This window comes from Chinchilla lanigera, unplaced genomic scaffold (assembly GCF_000276665.1).
Source record: "Chinchilla lanigera isolate Chin_1 unplaced genomic scaffold, ChiLan1.0 scaffold00014, whole genome shotgun sequence".
Classification (NCBI taxonomy): Eukaryota; Metazoa; Chordata; class Mammalia; order Rodentia; family Chinchillidae; genus Chinchilla; species Chinchilla lanigera.
This window is the reverse complement of record NW_004955415.1, coordinates 4469981-4486898: the sequence shown is the minus strand read 5'-3', so window position 1 is coordinate 4486898 and position 16918 is coordinate 4469981. Positions and strand designations below refer to the sequence as shown.

General features: G+C 40.9%; 1 protein-coding gene across 3 annotated transcripts in view; it reads left to right on the top strand.

The window, feature by feature from the left end:
* Nucleotides 1-16918, top strand: part of Hmgxb3 (HMG box domain containing 3) — a gene marked incomplete in the record, with an annotated part of 46970 nt that overhangs the window by 22724 nt on the left and 7328 nt on the right. For 2 of the 3 annotated variants that reach the window (XM_013512212.1, XM_013512214.1), the window contains 8 exon segments: nt 1116-1291; nt 1416-1513; nt 3758-3856; nt 5853-6002; nt 9701-10005; nt 10476-10603; nt 14318-14449; nt 15502-15686. In XM_013512212.1, coding sequence (XP_013367666.1) covers nt 1116-1291; nt 1416-1513; nt 3758-3856; nt 5853-6002; nt 9701-10005; nt 10476-10603; nt 14318-14449; nt 15502-15686 — 1273 coding nt within the window. 3 annotated transcript variants of the gene reach the window in all.

The window sequence follows — 16918 nt, the reverse complement described above, 5'->3', positions numbered from 1 at the left end:
TTTTTTTTTGGTTTTTCTCCGGTACCGGGAACTGAACTCACGACCTTGTGCTTGCCAGGCAGGCGCTTTTGCCGCTGAGCTAAATCCCCAGCCCCAAGGAGTCCTTCCTGATAGAAGATTCAGTTCTAGTCTTAACTAGAAGCTTCTGTTTGACCTAGGGCATAGCACTTCATGGCACTGGACTTCAGTTCTTTCTTCTGAAAAACCCTGAGTTGGATATTGAAAAATCCTTATCCTCATAGACTAACTGTGCTAACTGAAAAAGAGTAAGCGTAAATTATACAAACCAGCACCTTACAAATAGGACAAAGTCAGCGAGTTTGGACTTTTTCTCTCCTTTTCTTTGATTACCAAAGGCTTAACTGAATTCAGCGTGGTATTTTGTTCTTATAACTAAAGGTCCTTTTTGTTTATATCATGGTTCTCACCTGGGAACAGTTTTACTCCCAGGGGACATGTTAGCACTGTTCAGAGGCATTTTTGGTTGTCACAGCTGCTTGTCACGAACTTGTTGTCAGCATCTAAAGGAATGCTAAACACCCTTCAACACACTAGATAGCCTCAGCAGCAAGAGGTTATCTGGCCCCATATTATATACTTTTGTGTCTTTTTAATGATCCCTTAAAGTATAAGTAGTTACTATCCTATTTTACATATCAGAATTTTGAGATTAATGGAAGAGTTGAGATTACTTGCCCAGGGTCTCACAATTACATAATGGTTGAATTGAGCTCGGTTTTTTTTTTTTTTCTTTTTCTCAACAGCCCCCCACTGAGCTACATTCCCAGTTGTTTTTATTTTAAGACATATTGCTAAGTTTTCCATGCTGACCTCAAACTTAAAATCCTCCTCCCTAATCTTCCTGATTTGCTGGCATTATAGGCATGCATCAGCGCACATAGCTAAAAGTCTGTCTGAAGCCTGATAGTGTAAGCACTTACTATCCTCTAGTAAAGTGCTACCTGGAGCTGGGGATATAGCTCAGTGGCACAGAGTTTAATTCCTGGTACCAAAAGAAAAAGTGCTGTATGGAGATTATGCTTTGGTTTTCTACCCCTTCAATCAGAATTTACAGGTGTCTTTTTTGTTTTTAATTAAAAAAATTTTTTTTCCAGAGTTGACCTACTCACCACTGGGCCCAGGACCCCAGAGCTTAAAGGCAGAGCACGGGGCAAGCCCTCATTACTGGCTGCAGCAAGACCCATGAGAGCAATTCTGCCAGCCCCAGCTAATGTGGGGCGAGGCAGCAGCATGGGACTGCCCAGAGCCAGGCAGACCTTCTCCCTGAGTGGTAAGCGCTGACATAGACCTGGGAAGAGGGCTCTCTGGCAGGAAGGAGTGAGGTGGAGAATGGAGATGCGAAACTTGGGGAGACTAAATGCATGAAAGTCATCATTTTGTCTCCTGGTTCTCAGATAAGACTTCCGCTGTCAGGACTTGTGGCCTGAAGCCAAGCACACTGAAGCAGCTGGGCCAGCCTGTACAGCAGCCATCTAGCACCAGTGAAGTGAAGGTAAGACCCATGCCCCAGGACGGAGGCTGTGTGGGTGTCTGGCCACTTCCCTTTAACAGTTCAGAATACCTGAAAGTGCAAAAGGCAGACCTCAGACCCCAGAGTTTACAATGGTAGACCTCTGCGAGGAGGTGAGCAGAACAATTTCTCTATTGTAATTGGAAGCCTTTTATTTAGAAATAATGTATAATTTAGAACAAAAAGATTCCCCAAATAAAAGCACTACCAACGATATCCATATACACTTTACCCAAAGTCACCTATTAAGAAGTTAATTCAAAAAAAAAAAAATTTAATTCACTTTATCATTTTTATTCATACTGCCGTCTTACGTGCATGTACATGGACAGGTGTGCTTAAAATACACATAATTTCAGGGTAAGCTGCAGGGCCTTTTATTCCATAATGCTTCCTTGTGTATGTTTTAAGAGTAGAGGTGTTCTTTGACTGAAATGTCTTTGCACTGTTGAATGTATTTATATTCTAATTCTGTCAGTTTTATTCAGTTATATCCTTTATGTTGCATTTTCCCCTCCACTATAGGATCCAATCTTGGATCAGAAACTGTATTTTGTTGTCATACCTATACAGCCTACTTTTAAAAATAAATGCGTGGCTATTGTAGAAAATACAGAAAATTCATCTGTTATCTAGTATATTAACAATCTAATGTACTCTTTTAGCTTTCAGATCTTTCCGTGTGTGTGTGTGTGTGTGTGTGTGTGTGTGTGTGTGTGTGTGTTGAAACAGTCTCTCTATGTAATCCCAAATCTGTGTATTCAGATACATTTGTTCTTAGATTTTGTTTTTAAGTTTTTATATCCATGTGTGGCCAGAATAATTATTACCAAATTTTCTAAATCACCATTTTTCAAACTTTGTCATGACCTGAAGGTAACAAACATGTTTTTTTCTTGTGTGTATATGTCTGGTTTTTTGTTCGCTTTTGTGGTGCTGAGGATAGAATATAGGGCCTTATGCATGCTAGGCAGTACTCTTATCACTGAGCCGCACTACCCAGCCCAGTAATGAAAACATTTTTACATCATAGCCAGTGAACGAACATATTAAAAATGTAGGACTCAGGCATAGTGGCTATAATCACAGCTACTCAGGAGGCGGAGGCAGGGGGATCACAAGTTTGAGCCCAGCCTGGGCAGCTTAGCAATGCCCTGTTTCAAAATAAAAACTTAAAAGACCTGGAAATATAGTTCAGAGCTATGTAGGGCCTTTGGGTTCAATCTCCAGTTCACAAAAAAAGCTCTTCTTTTTTTTTTTTTTTATATGTAATCACTTTGGTATGTCTCATTTCTCTTCACAAAATGCTGGTTTCAACTCTTTAAATTAATTTCATGCCTCTTCAGCCTGTAGCTTAAAAAGTGTCATGGACCAGAGTGGTATAGGAGACTCAGTCTACTGTCTCCCATACCGTGTGCTCTTTGTCAAGTATCTTTTTATTTTTTTTTTTTTTAACCTTTCTAAACTTTCTCTGGCAAAAATATCAGTAGGTTTTTACTTAAAGGACTGTTTGTTACCCTGATGGTAGTGGCAACTCTGGGTGTGTGTGTGTAATCTTGTGTATGAAGGAAGGTACCTGGTTAACTCTCAGCTCCTATAGAATCCCTTCATATATGCTCTGTCACTTGGGTAACCCCAGTCTTTTCTATAGTTTCCCTTTGCTCAATGCCTTTGGGTTTTTGTTAAAAGGTACAAACTCTTTTGCTATTCTTAAATCAGTTAACAGGTATGTGAGATCTCATTTTCTGAAAATTAGCCTAAATTCACTGTTACAGAATAATTTTAATTTAGAATGCCTTCTTTATCTTTTTCTTTTTGTTTAGTTGTATAAGTAATATGCACATTCCCTAAAGAACACTGACAATTTTATTGATGGTGGTAAAGAGGGAAAACCTATGAATAGTTTTTAGCTGACTTCTGTGCTAAAATTGTTCAACCGTATATGTGCATGTGTTACATTCTTTTATCACCTGATAGTAGTTGTGAATTTGATTTGTGGTGTTTCTAATACACAATGTTAGAAGCTACACAGAGAAGCAGCAATCTCTAGACTTGAATAGTGTTCTTCAGTGGGCTGGTGACTGTCAGTCGGCAGTGCAGGGGGCTGAAAGAGCACAGTCTATAAATTCCCTGTGACACCATTTCCTCAAGTTGTTTTAGGAACAAGACCTCAAGAGTTAGGCTGAGGCTTAAAAGCAGCACTAAATAACTTGTTTTGATCTATAGCTGTCAAGTGGCCCAAACAACAGGACGTCTCAGGTGAAGGTTGTAGAGGTCAAGCCTGATATGTTTCCTCCATATAAGTACAGCTGCACTGTCACCCTGGTAAGTGTGTAACTAGTGCTAGATTGACCTGGGGGTTGTTTTGATCTTGTGGTTGAGGGTGTATAGGAGTCTGGCAGACAGGTTAGCAGTACTGAGAGTGAGAGCAGGATCACATATAATTATTGATGCTGAAGCTCCCAAAACCTGTACAAATAGTAGCTACAATGTTAGAGTGTTTGGGGACTTTTTTCCAGGTCTCTGTAAAACACAGGGTAGCTGAGATCAGTGTGTTTTTATTCAGAGTGGTTAGAGATGAGAATCCAGGTTTAAATTCAGTAGTCTTTGAACCTCTTAGCCTAGAAAGTGTGTTCCACAAATAGATATAGACAGAATTACAGCATGTTTTCCTCCCTAAAACAGACACATTCAAAACTAGTATCTAAAGCACTTGAGAAGTGCTTTAGTAAAGTACAGCAATTTATTTTGTTTAGCCTAATATAATGGTGGTGAACCCAGGGCATGCATGCTGCACCAGGCTGTTTGTATTACTGGAAGCTCTAAAAGGTTTGCCATCATCTGCATAGTACTTCCCACAAGAGTTTTTCCTTCCTGTTCTCCCTTTATTTTTAATGTAACAGACATCAACATCCCAGTAGTCTTCATTTTATAACATAAACAGTATGGAGCAGTGGAATAAACTCTAGAGAGTTGAAAGCCCTATTCCAAATGTAGTTCGGTAACTCTGCTGCTAGCACCATCTGAGCCAAGACAAGACTTTGCTTCTCTGGTCCTCAGATCCACTATCTAGAAGATGCTGTGTTGATCTTTGGGGTTTCTCTCACTCTTACTATTCTCAAGCTCTGTTGGTCCATAAGGTAGCAACCAGCAGAGATGTGTCCTGGCACTTTTTCTCGTTTCAGTGAGATGAACAGATTTTGTAAGAATTGCTAGATTTTTAAAATTCTCACCTGATGGTGACAGACTGGTTTATAAAGGGTCTTTCATTACTCAAAAAATATTTATTAGCCAGGTACCATAGCTCATTTTGTAGTTCTAGCTACTGGGGAAGCTGAGACAGGAGGATTGTTTGAGCCCTTGAGTTCAAGACCAGCTTGGGCAACACAAAAAAGGAGTAAATAAATATAATATACAAAAATATATAATATATAAAAAGATATTTATGAATATGTGTATTTATGAATATATAATATATATTTTTATATATGGAGGGAGGGAAAGGGAGGTAGAGAGATGTGGAGAGAGAGAGAAGGAACAAGACAGCAATTTGGTGGGTTCATGATGCCCAGTCAGCCTGATTTCTACGGAGAATATATCTCCTCCCATGGAGAACTACTGACATCATTACCTTCTCCATGCCCTCCATGTCCTCCCTGTCTTTGGCTATAGGAGGCTGCTAGGCCTCTACTGAGAACTGCCCAGAATTCTTTCTCTGTTAGGTTGATTAGATAGTAACTTGTGATAGAAAATTAGATGTTAAAGCTTTAAGCTTTATTAGTCCAGAAGTCACAGTTTGCCTTTATGTAGAGGTTGAAGTCTCTTCTTGCTTTGGTGCTGGGGTAGAGCCCAGGGAGGGCTTCATGTGTGCTAAGCAAGCACTCTGCCACCCTCATCCTCTAGGGCTGAAATCTTTAGTTTGCCACAGTCTAGCATTCCTCTTTGGAGACTGTTGCTTTATTCTGCCAACTACCTGCACCTTGAAGGCGATTGAATTTTTGACCCTTAAGAATCATCTTACTTGGGGCTGGGAATTTAGCTCAGCAGCAAAAGCGCCTGCCTGGCATGCGCAAGGTTGTGAGTTCGGTTCCCGGTACCGGAGAAAAACCAAAAAAAAAAAAAAAAAAGAATCATCTTACTTATTTCACAAATTATATAACCTGTATTAATATAAAAAATAATTACAGAAAAAGAATCTCACTTAAGACTCTTTAGAAGTTAGGCTAAATCTGGTTTGCGCAGTATTTGCCACTTGTCTGATTTACTGGCAACTTGTTTGACATAGTTTCTGTAGAACTGAACATTGATCTTACTTTTTTAGGATTTGGGCTTGGCTACATCAAGAGGCAGAGGAAAGTGCAAGAATCCCTCTTGTAGCTATGTCTACACCAACCGGCACAAACCTCGGATTTGTCCCAGCTGCGGTTTTAACCTTGCCAAAGACCGGACTGAGAAAACCACCAAGGCTATTGTGAGTTCTCCTAACATATCCCCTGGCCTGAGGCTGTGCTCTGTTGGTGAGCCTGTTTTAGTAGGAATGAAAGGATTTCTTGATACATGATTAGTAGCTAGAACATCAGGACTGGAACCAGGTTGTAAGTTCTGAACCCAAACAAGTCCCTTCTTTCTGGGCCATGTCCTCATTGCCATGGTGCGGGGATCCACCAATGCCTTAGTATGTTTTCTGCTGCAATAACAAAATACCTGAGATGGGGTAATCAACTGTCAGAACAAGGAGCCAGAGAACGCTCACTTTTGAAACAAAGCCACTCCTGCGGTAACTCTTTAATGCATTAATCTGTGGGTTAATCTATTCGTGAAGGCAGAGCCCCCGTGACCCTCTCAGAAGTCCCGTCTCAAATTCCATTAATAAGTTGCTTTGGGATTTAAGTATCTAGTACATGAAATTTGAGGGACCCATTCACACCACAGTAACCAGGTCCTTGATGTCTGAGAACCAAGAGTTCAATCACTAATGAGTTTTTAGAAGTGAATAAAAAGTGACAGCACTTGAAGTGAGCAGAATGAGGATAAGGAGAAAAAATGAAAAACAAAACTTAAAAAAAAAAAAACCCGTCACTAATCCACTTTGGGAGAGGAGAGTGTAGAGGGAAAGACACACAATAAATAGGTCAATATCCAAGATTCCAAGATAGAACCTGGCTGCTCTAGGTCTAACCTGGTCTTTGAAAGATGGGCAGGATTTGGATGGAAGGGGAAGACATTTAGAGATGGGCATGAATGAAAGTAAAAGTGTGAGTGTGGCAGGGTGGGCTGGGGGTAAGGAAAGTAGTTAACTGAAGAGCACGTTAGGACACATTGTGGAAGGTCATGAGTGTTGGACTGGGAAGTCTGCTCTTTAGGTATTGGGGTCGTGTTGGACTTCTCATCCAACTCTGTCCAGGGTGAACAGATCCCCTGAACTAGGTGCCCGCAGATGTATAAGAAAAGTAAGAAAAAATCAAACCAAGGGAACCAAAACTGTGTGATCAGGTGCTAGCAGTCTCTAGGACTGGCTGACTGCTGATTACCATCTTCAGTAACCTTTTATTCACAATCAACCAAGGAGGCAGCAGAGGAATTGGAGGATATCAACTGTTTTAGCAAGGACAGTACAACTCAGTTATCATAGGAATGCCACCTGACTAGTAAGCCATCATGTTATCTTCCTTTGCCCATATCTCAGCAAAGCATCCAGTATTGATCCTGGGGCTTACAATGCTTATGCTAGACTTCCTCCAGAACCCAGCAGTCATGGCTTGGTCAGGCCTCAGGCAATACACAAAACAGTAACTAAGGAATGTCTTTCTCCACAGGGTCCCATTAAATGTCCATGAGCCAGAGAGAAGCACATAGTAAGATACTTCAGAAGGGAGACTTACTCAAGAGTTTGGGAGTAGACAGGAATAGAAATAGGGAGAACTACTTCTGGTCTGAAGCAATTCTTTGTGTATGGCAAGGTACCTTTATGGTGATGAATCTCATTACCTGGTCTCCAGGTCTGTTTCAGTGCTTAAGGTGGTATTCTGAGGTCATTGTCCTTGCGAGGAAGGAAGTTGGAAATAAAGTATGTGGGGACTGGTGGCACAGTGGAAAAGGCATTGGGACTAGAAGTTTAGAGAGCTGGCTGGGAGTGACCCTGAAAAGCTCCAGGGCTGAGCTTTAGCTTCCCCATCAGTAAGCTGGATTAGTGAGCATTTTACTCTGTCAGGAGCTGTTAGAGAAGACTTGGAGTTGAGCTTCAGGGAATCTGTAAGCCCCGAGAGTTGCATGCAAAATGGGTCTGTAGCCTTCATCAGTTTCTCTTGCTCCACAGGATGCCTTTGGCTAGAACCGAGATTTCTCCTGGATTTTCTATGCATTTTATGTCTCTTCCAAAGCATTAATTACCATTTATTGAGTGCTTCTCTTAACTCTGTAGGGGACCGTAATCTTTTCTGGCAGGTATATCTATTTTCACCAACACTTTGTAAATTGAACTCATCTATGTGTGTGGAGCTGTAATTAGGGGATGGAGTTGAATTCTGTGTAGGTAGATGCTCTTAGCATCCCTTTCTCTTCCCATTTCATTTTGACTATTTGTGTAGTTTACAGTATGAAAATGAATGCTGCTCTTTAGGTCTAAGGTGATAAAGAGACTTCTCATATCAGGTCAAACAAGACCTCTTCCCAGTTGATTTTTAAATCCCACTCTTACATCCCTCTGTCTCTGGTTAACTTATAGCTGCCTACCCTTAAAACTCTCATCTTTAAACCTTCCCTTGCCATCAGACTTCCCTTCACCCTCCAATCTCTTAAAAGTTTGGAGGAATAAAATGCAATTATTGTTTTCCAAAATATGAAATTTTGGTCATAAACAAAGGCCTTTGTATATGCTGCCCTTTGGAGCCATGTGGTGGCTGTACATTTCCTCTCCGATTTATGTTCATCTGCTGTAATTCAGACCACAATGTCTTGAGTCCGGGATGGTACTCAAGTCTTTTCTGTCCTTTATCTCTGGTACAGTAGTAGAGGGTAGTATTCCTACCACATGATCTTCAAGCTCATGGTTCACTATAGTCATGCTTGGGGACATGGAGCCTCCCAGAGCAGCTTATTCTATTGTCCACCATGTCTTCTGAATTCATTAACCCTTTCATTCCTCTGTTAGCATATGCCTTCAGAGGTGAATTAGGACATGGCCTGTTCCCTTGAGGAGCTTACAGTTTAGCTGGGGGGAAAGGACAAATCACCCAGCTATTACAGGCAGTGAGACAAGAGTTAGCATAGGTATGCAAAGTTAATTTTTAAAACCCCTTGTTGTTAAGAATTAGTTCCTACAAAGAAGTATATGACATACCCAGCAAAGTGAATAGTGTCTTTTGTAACTCAGGCCTCATGCTGGTTTGGGGAATGAAAAAGTAAGCGGGGACCCTTCCTCACTGAAGAGAAAGAGTGGTGGCTTAGCAGCTGCAATGGTGAATCTTGCAGTAAAGGGGTGCACTTGAGGAATAAAAGGAAGCAGCGATTCATGCTGCACTGGCAAAAAGGATCCAGAGGCACTTCCACTTGGAATAAGATCCACCTGAGGACCTATTGCTAATAAGTAATTCAGAACTGTGTTCTGGGAAGTGTGTGACTTGTATGTAAAATACCCTGTGCCTAGAAGCTGTGAATAGTTGAAGACAATTCGAGCAGTTCTTTCTTGTTAGTATATGGAGCTACCATTCATCGTCTCTGTTGCATCAAAGGCACTGCGCTAGGTGCTTTACTTACAGTATCTCATTTAATCCATACAGTAGCTCTGGGAGATTAGTAGTACTTTTACCTCCATTTTATCATGTAAGGAAATTGAGCCTCAGATCCAGTAAGTTGCTATGGCACCCATAGGCACAGCCATGAAACAGGATCTTCAGAACTGAAACTCAGATCTGTTACCCTACTAATGAATAAGAGCTAACCACTGCGTCCACTCCCAGGAGGCACGTATATCCTCATTTTACTGACAGAAAAACTTCAGCCCCAGAGAGAAGCCCTGGCCTTAGTGACGCAGTAGGTTATTATCAAGCTGCTCAGGAACCTAGGTTTCCCACCCCTTGGTCATGGGGGGCTGCTACTTACAGAGTTTCATTTTACCCTAAGGCCAGCTCGTTTTGTGCCCAGGGATTGTTGATTGATCCTTTCTCTTAGCAGGAGGCGAGTTCTCCACTCCCAGATGGGCTAAGCGCCACAGAGCCCCTGAGTGCGGCCCAGAAGGAGATTCAGCGCCAGTCCACGCTGCAGCTGCTGCGCAAAGCCCTGCAGATCCCTGAGAATGAGTCTGAACTGGCCGAGGTCTTCGCCTTGATTCATGAACTTAATAGCTCTCGACTTCTCCTGTCCAACGTGAGTGAGGAAACAGTCACCATCGAGCAAACCTCTTGGTCGAATTATTATGAGTCCCCATCCACGCAGTGCCTTCTCTGCAGCAGCCCATTATTCAAAGGGGGACACAAGTAAGCACCCGTTTGCCCCTTACTATGTCTGCTCTTAGCTCCCCCATCCACTTGATTCATGTCCCTTCTCTACCTGTGAAGCTCTAACCTGTGAGAATGGTATTCTTTGCTTTCCTTGAGCTTTTACTTTTTCAGTTGCTAATAGCAAAACAATTAGTAATTATCACTTCTGTTGAAAGTGCCTGGAAGTTATTAGCAACAGCTTAGGATTTACATTACATCTGCACTGGCCAGCATCGCATTTGAGGTTGGGAGTTCAGTGGGACTGATTAAATAATAAATTTGAGAATTATATTAATTGTAGGGCCAATTTTACAGACTAGATTCCCACCAAAAAAAACCCTTAAAACCCGTGTTTCTTTCCTCATTGCATTAAAGTTTTGAGAATTTTGCCACTGATCATGAACCCAAGACCTGCATAAAGAGATTGATTTCCCTTCTGGTTTTTTTGGTGATGTTTTTGGTACCAGCTCCCTGGCCGGGCCCCAGGAGTGTTGGCTGCTGACAGCTAACCGGCTGCAGGTGGTGACTGCTCAGGTGAAGATGTGTCTGAACCCCCATTGTCTGGCCCTGCACAGTTTCATGGACATCTACACAGGTGGGTACCAGTCCTCGCTTCCCTCGGGCACCCCAAAGCAGGTTTGAGAACTGCCTTCATGCATCAGAGCTGCAGTCCTTCGCACGCTGGACCTTCTCTCCATTAGGCTTCTAAGGAAGAGGAGAAGCTTCCTTCTGAACACCTTGGGCCTAGAGAATGACCTCTGTCTCTCAGCCTTTAGGACCCTTTTCTAGCGTCTTTAAAACAAAGTTACAAAACAGTAGCTCTTTAGTGGTGAAAAGCTGGGAGATGCAGACAAGTAAAAAGACAAAACTGAAAAATAGTAGTAATCTCAGTGCCATGAGGTAAAAACATTTAACACTGTGCCCTCTAATCTTCCAGATGTGTGTTCATTCATCCATGTGGAATATAAGACATTATGGAAAGTTTTATAGATTTATAGATTTGTTTTCTAAAAGTCAGTTGTGTTGTACACTATTTTGTAACGTTTTTAAAATTTAGTAGTATATTGTAGGCATCTTTCTAAGCCAACAAGTAAGAGATACATGTGAACATTTTTGCAGGAGTATGTAGTACTCCATTTCATAGCCCTATTTATAATTAGATCTGTCCACAGATCCTTAGTTATTTCTTTTGGATAAATTTTCCAAAGTAGAATTGGTGCATATTTATGCCCTTGCTCCCCATGCATTTATTGAATGCTCGCCATATACCAACTATTGTGAGTCTTTTTTATATGTAGAACTGAGTGCTAGAGATTTGTTACTCTCTGTAAGTACTTTATGTTGCCTTATTTTGAATTTGTTTTAAAAGTTTGAGTTTATATTATTTTATGTTCTTTCCAACAGTTAAAAACAGTGTAGGCAAGTACTTAAGATTATGTAGTTTTTTAAATTAAAATGCATTTTAAAATTTACATGTGGTAACATTTGCTTTGTTGTTGCAAAGTTTTATGATTTCTGACATATGCACCAATTTGTGTAACTTTCACCCAACCAATATATAGGAGAGTTTGTCACTCCAAAGCATTGTCTTGTTCCTCTGTAGCCAAACCCACTTCCTGAGCCCTAACCTCTGGCAGCCCTTTGATCTCTCCTTTACTCCTGAAGTGTTCTCATGTCCAGAGTGTCATGTAACTGCAGCAGTAGTTGGTAGCCTTTTGCATCTGGCTTCTTTCAGCATAGTCCTTTGAGATTCATTCATGTTGTATGTATGGTGGTTTGTTCCTTTTTATTGTTGAGTATGTGTGAATATCCTGCAGTTTTATCTGTTCACCTATTAAAAAATGTTTCTGTTGCTACCAGTTTTGTTAATTTTCAAGTAGAGCTGCTGCAAGCATTGGTGTACAGGCTTTTGTGTAAAAGTTAACTTTTTGTTTATCTTAGGTAAATACCTGAGACTCAGATGGCTGGGTCACCTGGTAGTACATGTTTAATTTTGAGAAAATGCCAACCTGTTACCTAAAAGGCTGTACCGTTTTGTATTCTCTCCAGTGGTGTGTATTCCAGTTAGCTCTGCCTGCCAATTCTCCGTGGTGGTGTTGTTTTTTAGCTATCCCATGTTTTATATGTATGGCGGTATCTCATTGGAGGCTTATTAATTTTTATTTCCCCAGTAATGATATATGGACATTTTTATGTCTTCTTTGATAAATTATGTGTGTACACCTTTGGTTTGTTGAGTTTTAAGAGTTCTTTCTGTATTCTAGTTATAAGTCCCTCTCAAAGTTTTATAATTTTATGGTTCACATTTAGACCTATTATTCATTTTTATTAGTGCATATTAGTAAAAACAGAATAATGAGATTCACTTTGATACATTGGTACATGCATATAAAATATATTGATTATTTTCATCCCCATTATTCTCCTCTCCCTCCATTCCATTCCCTATCTCTAAAAGTTTACCTTCTAGTTTCCTGCTGTGATCCATTTTTAATTTACTTTCTATAAAGTGCAAGTCCTGAGTGAATATAGTTTTTTAAGTGTCCAGTTGTGTTATCATTTGTTGAAAGGACAGTTCTTTCTCCATTAACATGGAGAAAGAACATACATACCTTTAACATACCTTTGCTCCTTGATTGAAAATTAGTTAAGTATATATGTGTGAGTCTATTTCTGGACAGTTTCATTTTCCATTGACATAATGTCCATCCTTTGGAACCACAGTGTCTTGATTATTGTAGCTTTGAAGTCAGTCTTGTAATTGGGTAGTATGAGTGTTCCAACCTTGATTTTAGCTAGTTTCATTCTTTTCTATTTCCATGCAGATTTTAGAGTCAGCTTGTTAGTAGCTGCAAAAGTCCTGCTAGAATTTTAATAGAGATTGTATTGTATTTACAGATCAGTTTGGAGAATTTCACATGCTTAGTAATACTGAATTTTTCATTGCACAAACAGGATCTTTTTCTCCGTTTTACTAGGTTGTCTTTTATTTCTTTCATCAGGTTTTTTTGTTTTGTTTTGGGGGCTTTCATTGCTAAATATTTTTATCTTTAAGAATTTGGTCCATATTTGGGGCTGGGGATTTAACTCAGCGGCACAGCACCTGCCTGGCAAACGCAAGGTCGTGAGTTCGATTCCCATTACCGGAAAAAACAAAAACAAAAACAAACAAAAAAAAAGAATTTGGTCTGTTTTTGTAGCTTTTGACGTGTAAGTTCTACATGTATTTTGCTAGATTTAAAACTGAGTTTTTTTGTTTGCTTCAGTGCTAAAGGACATGGGTTCCAACTGTTCACTACTGGTACAGAGATTAGTTTTGTCTGTTGACTGTATCCAGTTACATTGCTAAAATTCACTTAATTAGCTCTAGGAACTTTTTATAGGTCAGTATTATTATTTTTTAAAGCTCATCAATTTGATCGGTAAAATAGTGTTTCGTTTATTAATCTGCTGTATTTCTTCTGTTACTAGGAAGAGTATATTTTTTCATGATCCTTTGTGGAGTTTTTTATTTGTTTGTTTCCCTATCATGAATTTCTTTTGTGAATGTTTCTGTTCTTTTTTTGGACAGAGTTTTCTCCCTACTAATCAGTTGTCCTTTATATTTGTATGTGGTGATTTGGGGGACACCAGGGTGGTTTGGGCTTTTTAAAAAAATTTTTGTGTAACCAGAGCTTTGGTCTTATGGTTTCAGCCTTAGCCTGTCATGCTTAGAAAGTCTTCCCCATTCCTCTATCCCCTTCTCTACTGAAAACATATATTCTAGAATTTGCTTTTGTACAAATTTGCTTGTTATACTTTGTACAAATGTAAAAATCACCCTCTTTTACTTGTCTTAAATTGACTGCATTTAAATTCCTCTGGTTCTCTTATTCCAGGATTTAATGTAGGGGTGATTTTATAGACTTTGTTACGTCCCCTACACATCCCTGGGCTAAAGGATGCTCCTGACCTTTCCCCATGGTGCAGTTGTGTGAGGTGTAGAGGAAGAGTGACATCTTTGGTCCTGAGGACTGAGCTAGGGGGTAGGGAAATTTTTTTTTTTTTAAATTGGGGGAAAAAACCATAAAACAATGTATATAGTACATATTTCATTATTAGATTTTTCTCATTTAACAATATGTTGTGGACAACTTCATGTCAGAAGAGTTAGGTTTCCTTTATTCTTGTAAAATGCATTGTTTTTCTGTTTATTAATGTACTATAATTTAACTGTTTTCCTGTTGATGAGCATTTAGTTTGCTTCTTACTTTTTTCCATTGAGTAAAATGCTACAGTGAATTCCTTGTTGCCACTTTTTTATCTGCAGGTCTCTTTAATGTGGGGAACAAGATGCTAGTAAGCCTGGACTTGCTTTTCGCAATCCGAAACCAGATCAAGCTGGGAGAGGATCCCAGAATATCAGTCAGTGTTGTGCTGAAGTCAGTGCAGGAGCAAACAGGTAAAGGTCACTTTCTCTCTTTTCAAGGTTATTCTTAAGCTCCTGAGAATCTTAGTAATAGACTTTGGTTAAAAGAGTCATTTTAGAGAAGAGCCTATGTTTTGCTTTGTTTCTTTGTTTCTTACGACAAGAGTCTTATTATGTTGTTTAGAATGATCTCGAACTTACTATTTAGTCCCCACTGGCCTCAAACTCATGGCATTGCTCTTACCTCAGCCTCCTGAGTGATAGAATTACAAGCGTGCACCACCATACCCAGTGAGTCTGATATTTTGAAAAGGACATGTACTTGACTACCTTTTAAATTTATAAGTGCCATACTAACTTTGGAAAGCATGGATCTTTCTCTGCTGAAAGGGACTTTCAGCAAGATGCCACAACTGACTTTTAGAAGCATATCCTCTGGTCATAGATAGATTTGCCCTCCCAGCATTTTGGTCAGACTCATTCTGAATACACAGCTCTTAGATGTCTGCTGTTAGTCCCAAGAGTCATAATAAGACTGAGGATAGGGACTGTCCTCTTCCTGTCTAGAAATTCTTGGTCCTCTTGTTCTTCTCCTCATGGTTCCAGTGGGCTCCAGGCCTCTTGTGGTTTCCCCACTGGTGGACATGTTGGAGTAGACCAAGGCGCCGCAGCTGCACAGAGCTTTTTGAGACTTGGCTCTGCCGCTTAGTGGCAGTGTGATTTTGAGCAAGTTGTTCCATTCTTGTTTCTCTTATTTATGAAATGAGGGTAAACATATTCCATGGTTCATAAAGAATTATATTCATGTGAATTAAATAGTGAAGTGTCTATAAAGCTTTCAGCACGGCCTCTGGTACCTAAGAGATGCTTAACACGAGGCACCCATCACTTACTGTGGAATTCTCCATTATAATGCCTGAATGCTTGAAGGTTAATTATCTGACCCTGGGGATAGTTGAGACTCATGGGTAATTTTAGAGGAGAATTAGTCTTGTAGGATTGCTGTTCCTGCGGCCACTGGCTTACCTCTAGTACATCCAGCATCTTTTTCTGTGACTTTCTCAGTGTTCTTACTGTTCTTCCAGAGAAGACTCTTACTTCAGAGGAGCTGAGCCAGCTGCAGGAGCTGCTGTGCAATGGCTACTGGGCTTTTGAGTGCCTGACTGTGCGAGACTACAATGACATGATTTGTGGCATCTGTGGTGTGGCCCCTAAAGTGGAAGTGGCCCAGAGGAGTGAAGAGAATGTGCTAGCACTGAAAAGTGTGGAGGTAAGTGTCTCTCAGGACCATGTGCGACCTTCAGAGCTCTCTTTCACTTTGGCAACCACTTTCCTACATGACATCCTCGTGGGTGGATGGCTCTGGTCCTGTTTAGGTGAGGAGCTGAGCCAGCTGCAGGAGCTGCTGTGCAGTGGCTATTGGGCTTTTGAGTGCCTCACCATCCGAGACCACAATGACATGATTTGGGGCATCTGCGGTGTGGCCTGTGTATTGGGACTGGAGGTGAAGCCTGAAGCCTTGTGCATGTTAAGCATGTGCTCTGTCGCTGAGGTACAACCCCAGAGTTTGGCTGGGGATGGGGATGTGACTCACTGGCAGACCTCTTTCCTACCAAGTACGAAGTCCTGGATCAACCCCTACCACCACCAAAAAGAAAAAGTTTCATCATGGAGCTCACACTCTGGTTTGAAGGAGTCAGGAAACAAACACTATCAGGTAGTAATGAGTGCTGTGGGGCAATGTAGAATGTAGTCCAGGAAGGTCTCTATGGTGTGGTGGCATTTGAGTAGAGATCTGAGACCCATGCAGCTTTGGGGAGGTTATTCTTTGCCTCCAATACTTTTCAGTCCTCTCCATTTCATTCCATGTAAGTCCTTAAAATGCCCCACACAAGCCTGGGTGGGTCTTGCTTCCTGTGCCTCAGAATTCCCTCCATTACTCACTCCAGCCAGGCTGGCCTTCTTGCTGCTCCTCAATCACAACCAGCAGGACTATCCCAGAGCCTATTCTGCTGCTCCCTTGTCTCCCTGGAATGTTCCTCCCCAAAGCTGCATGGGTCTCAGATCTCTACTCAACCTTCCTACCAGGCTCCACCTCCCTACCTCACACCCAGCTATAAACCCTTCAGTGGACAAACCCCATGATCACACACCTGTGATCCAGGTACATCCCAATAGCCTGTGAATGCATGAGGCTTTCAGGAGCTATACGGATACAAGCCATAACAGCATGTTCAATTCCCGGAACAAAAAAAGGCGGGGGGGTTGATTAGTATCAGCACTAGATAATTAAATGCTGCTTGGGATAGAGGTGGTATCTGTGTGCTCTTAGAACTAGGAGGGCCTTCTGAAGGAGGTGAAGAATTCATGAGGCTGTGGAATGTGGGCAGAATTTCTCTAAATGAAAGTCTGAGTATTCTTGCCAGCAGGTATAGAGATTGATGCTAGGATTTAGGGCTAGACCTATGTTGACGTTCTTGTTCTGTCACTGGTTCTAGTGGT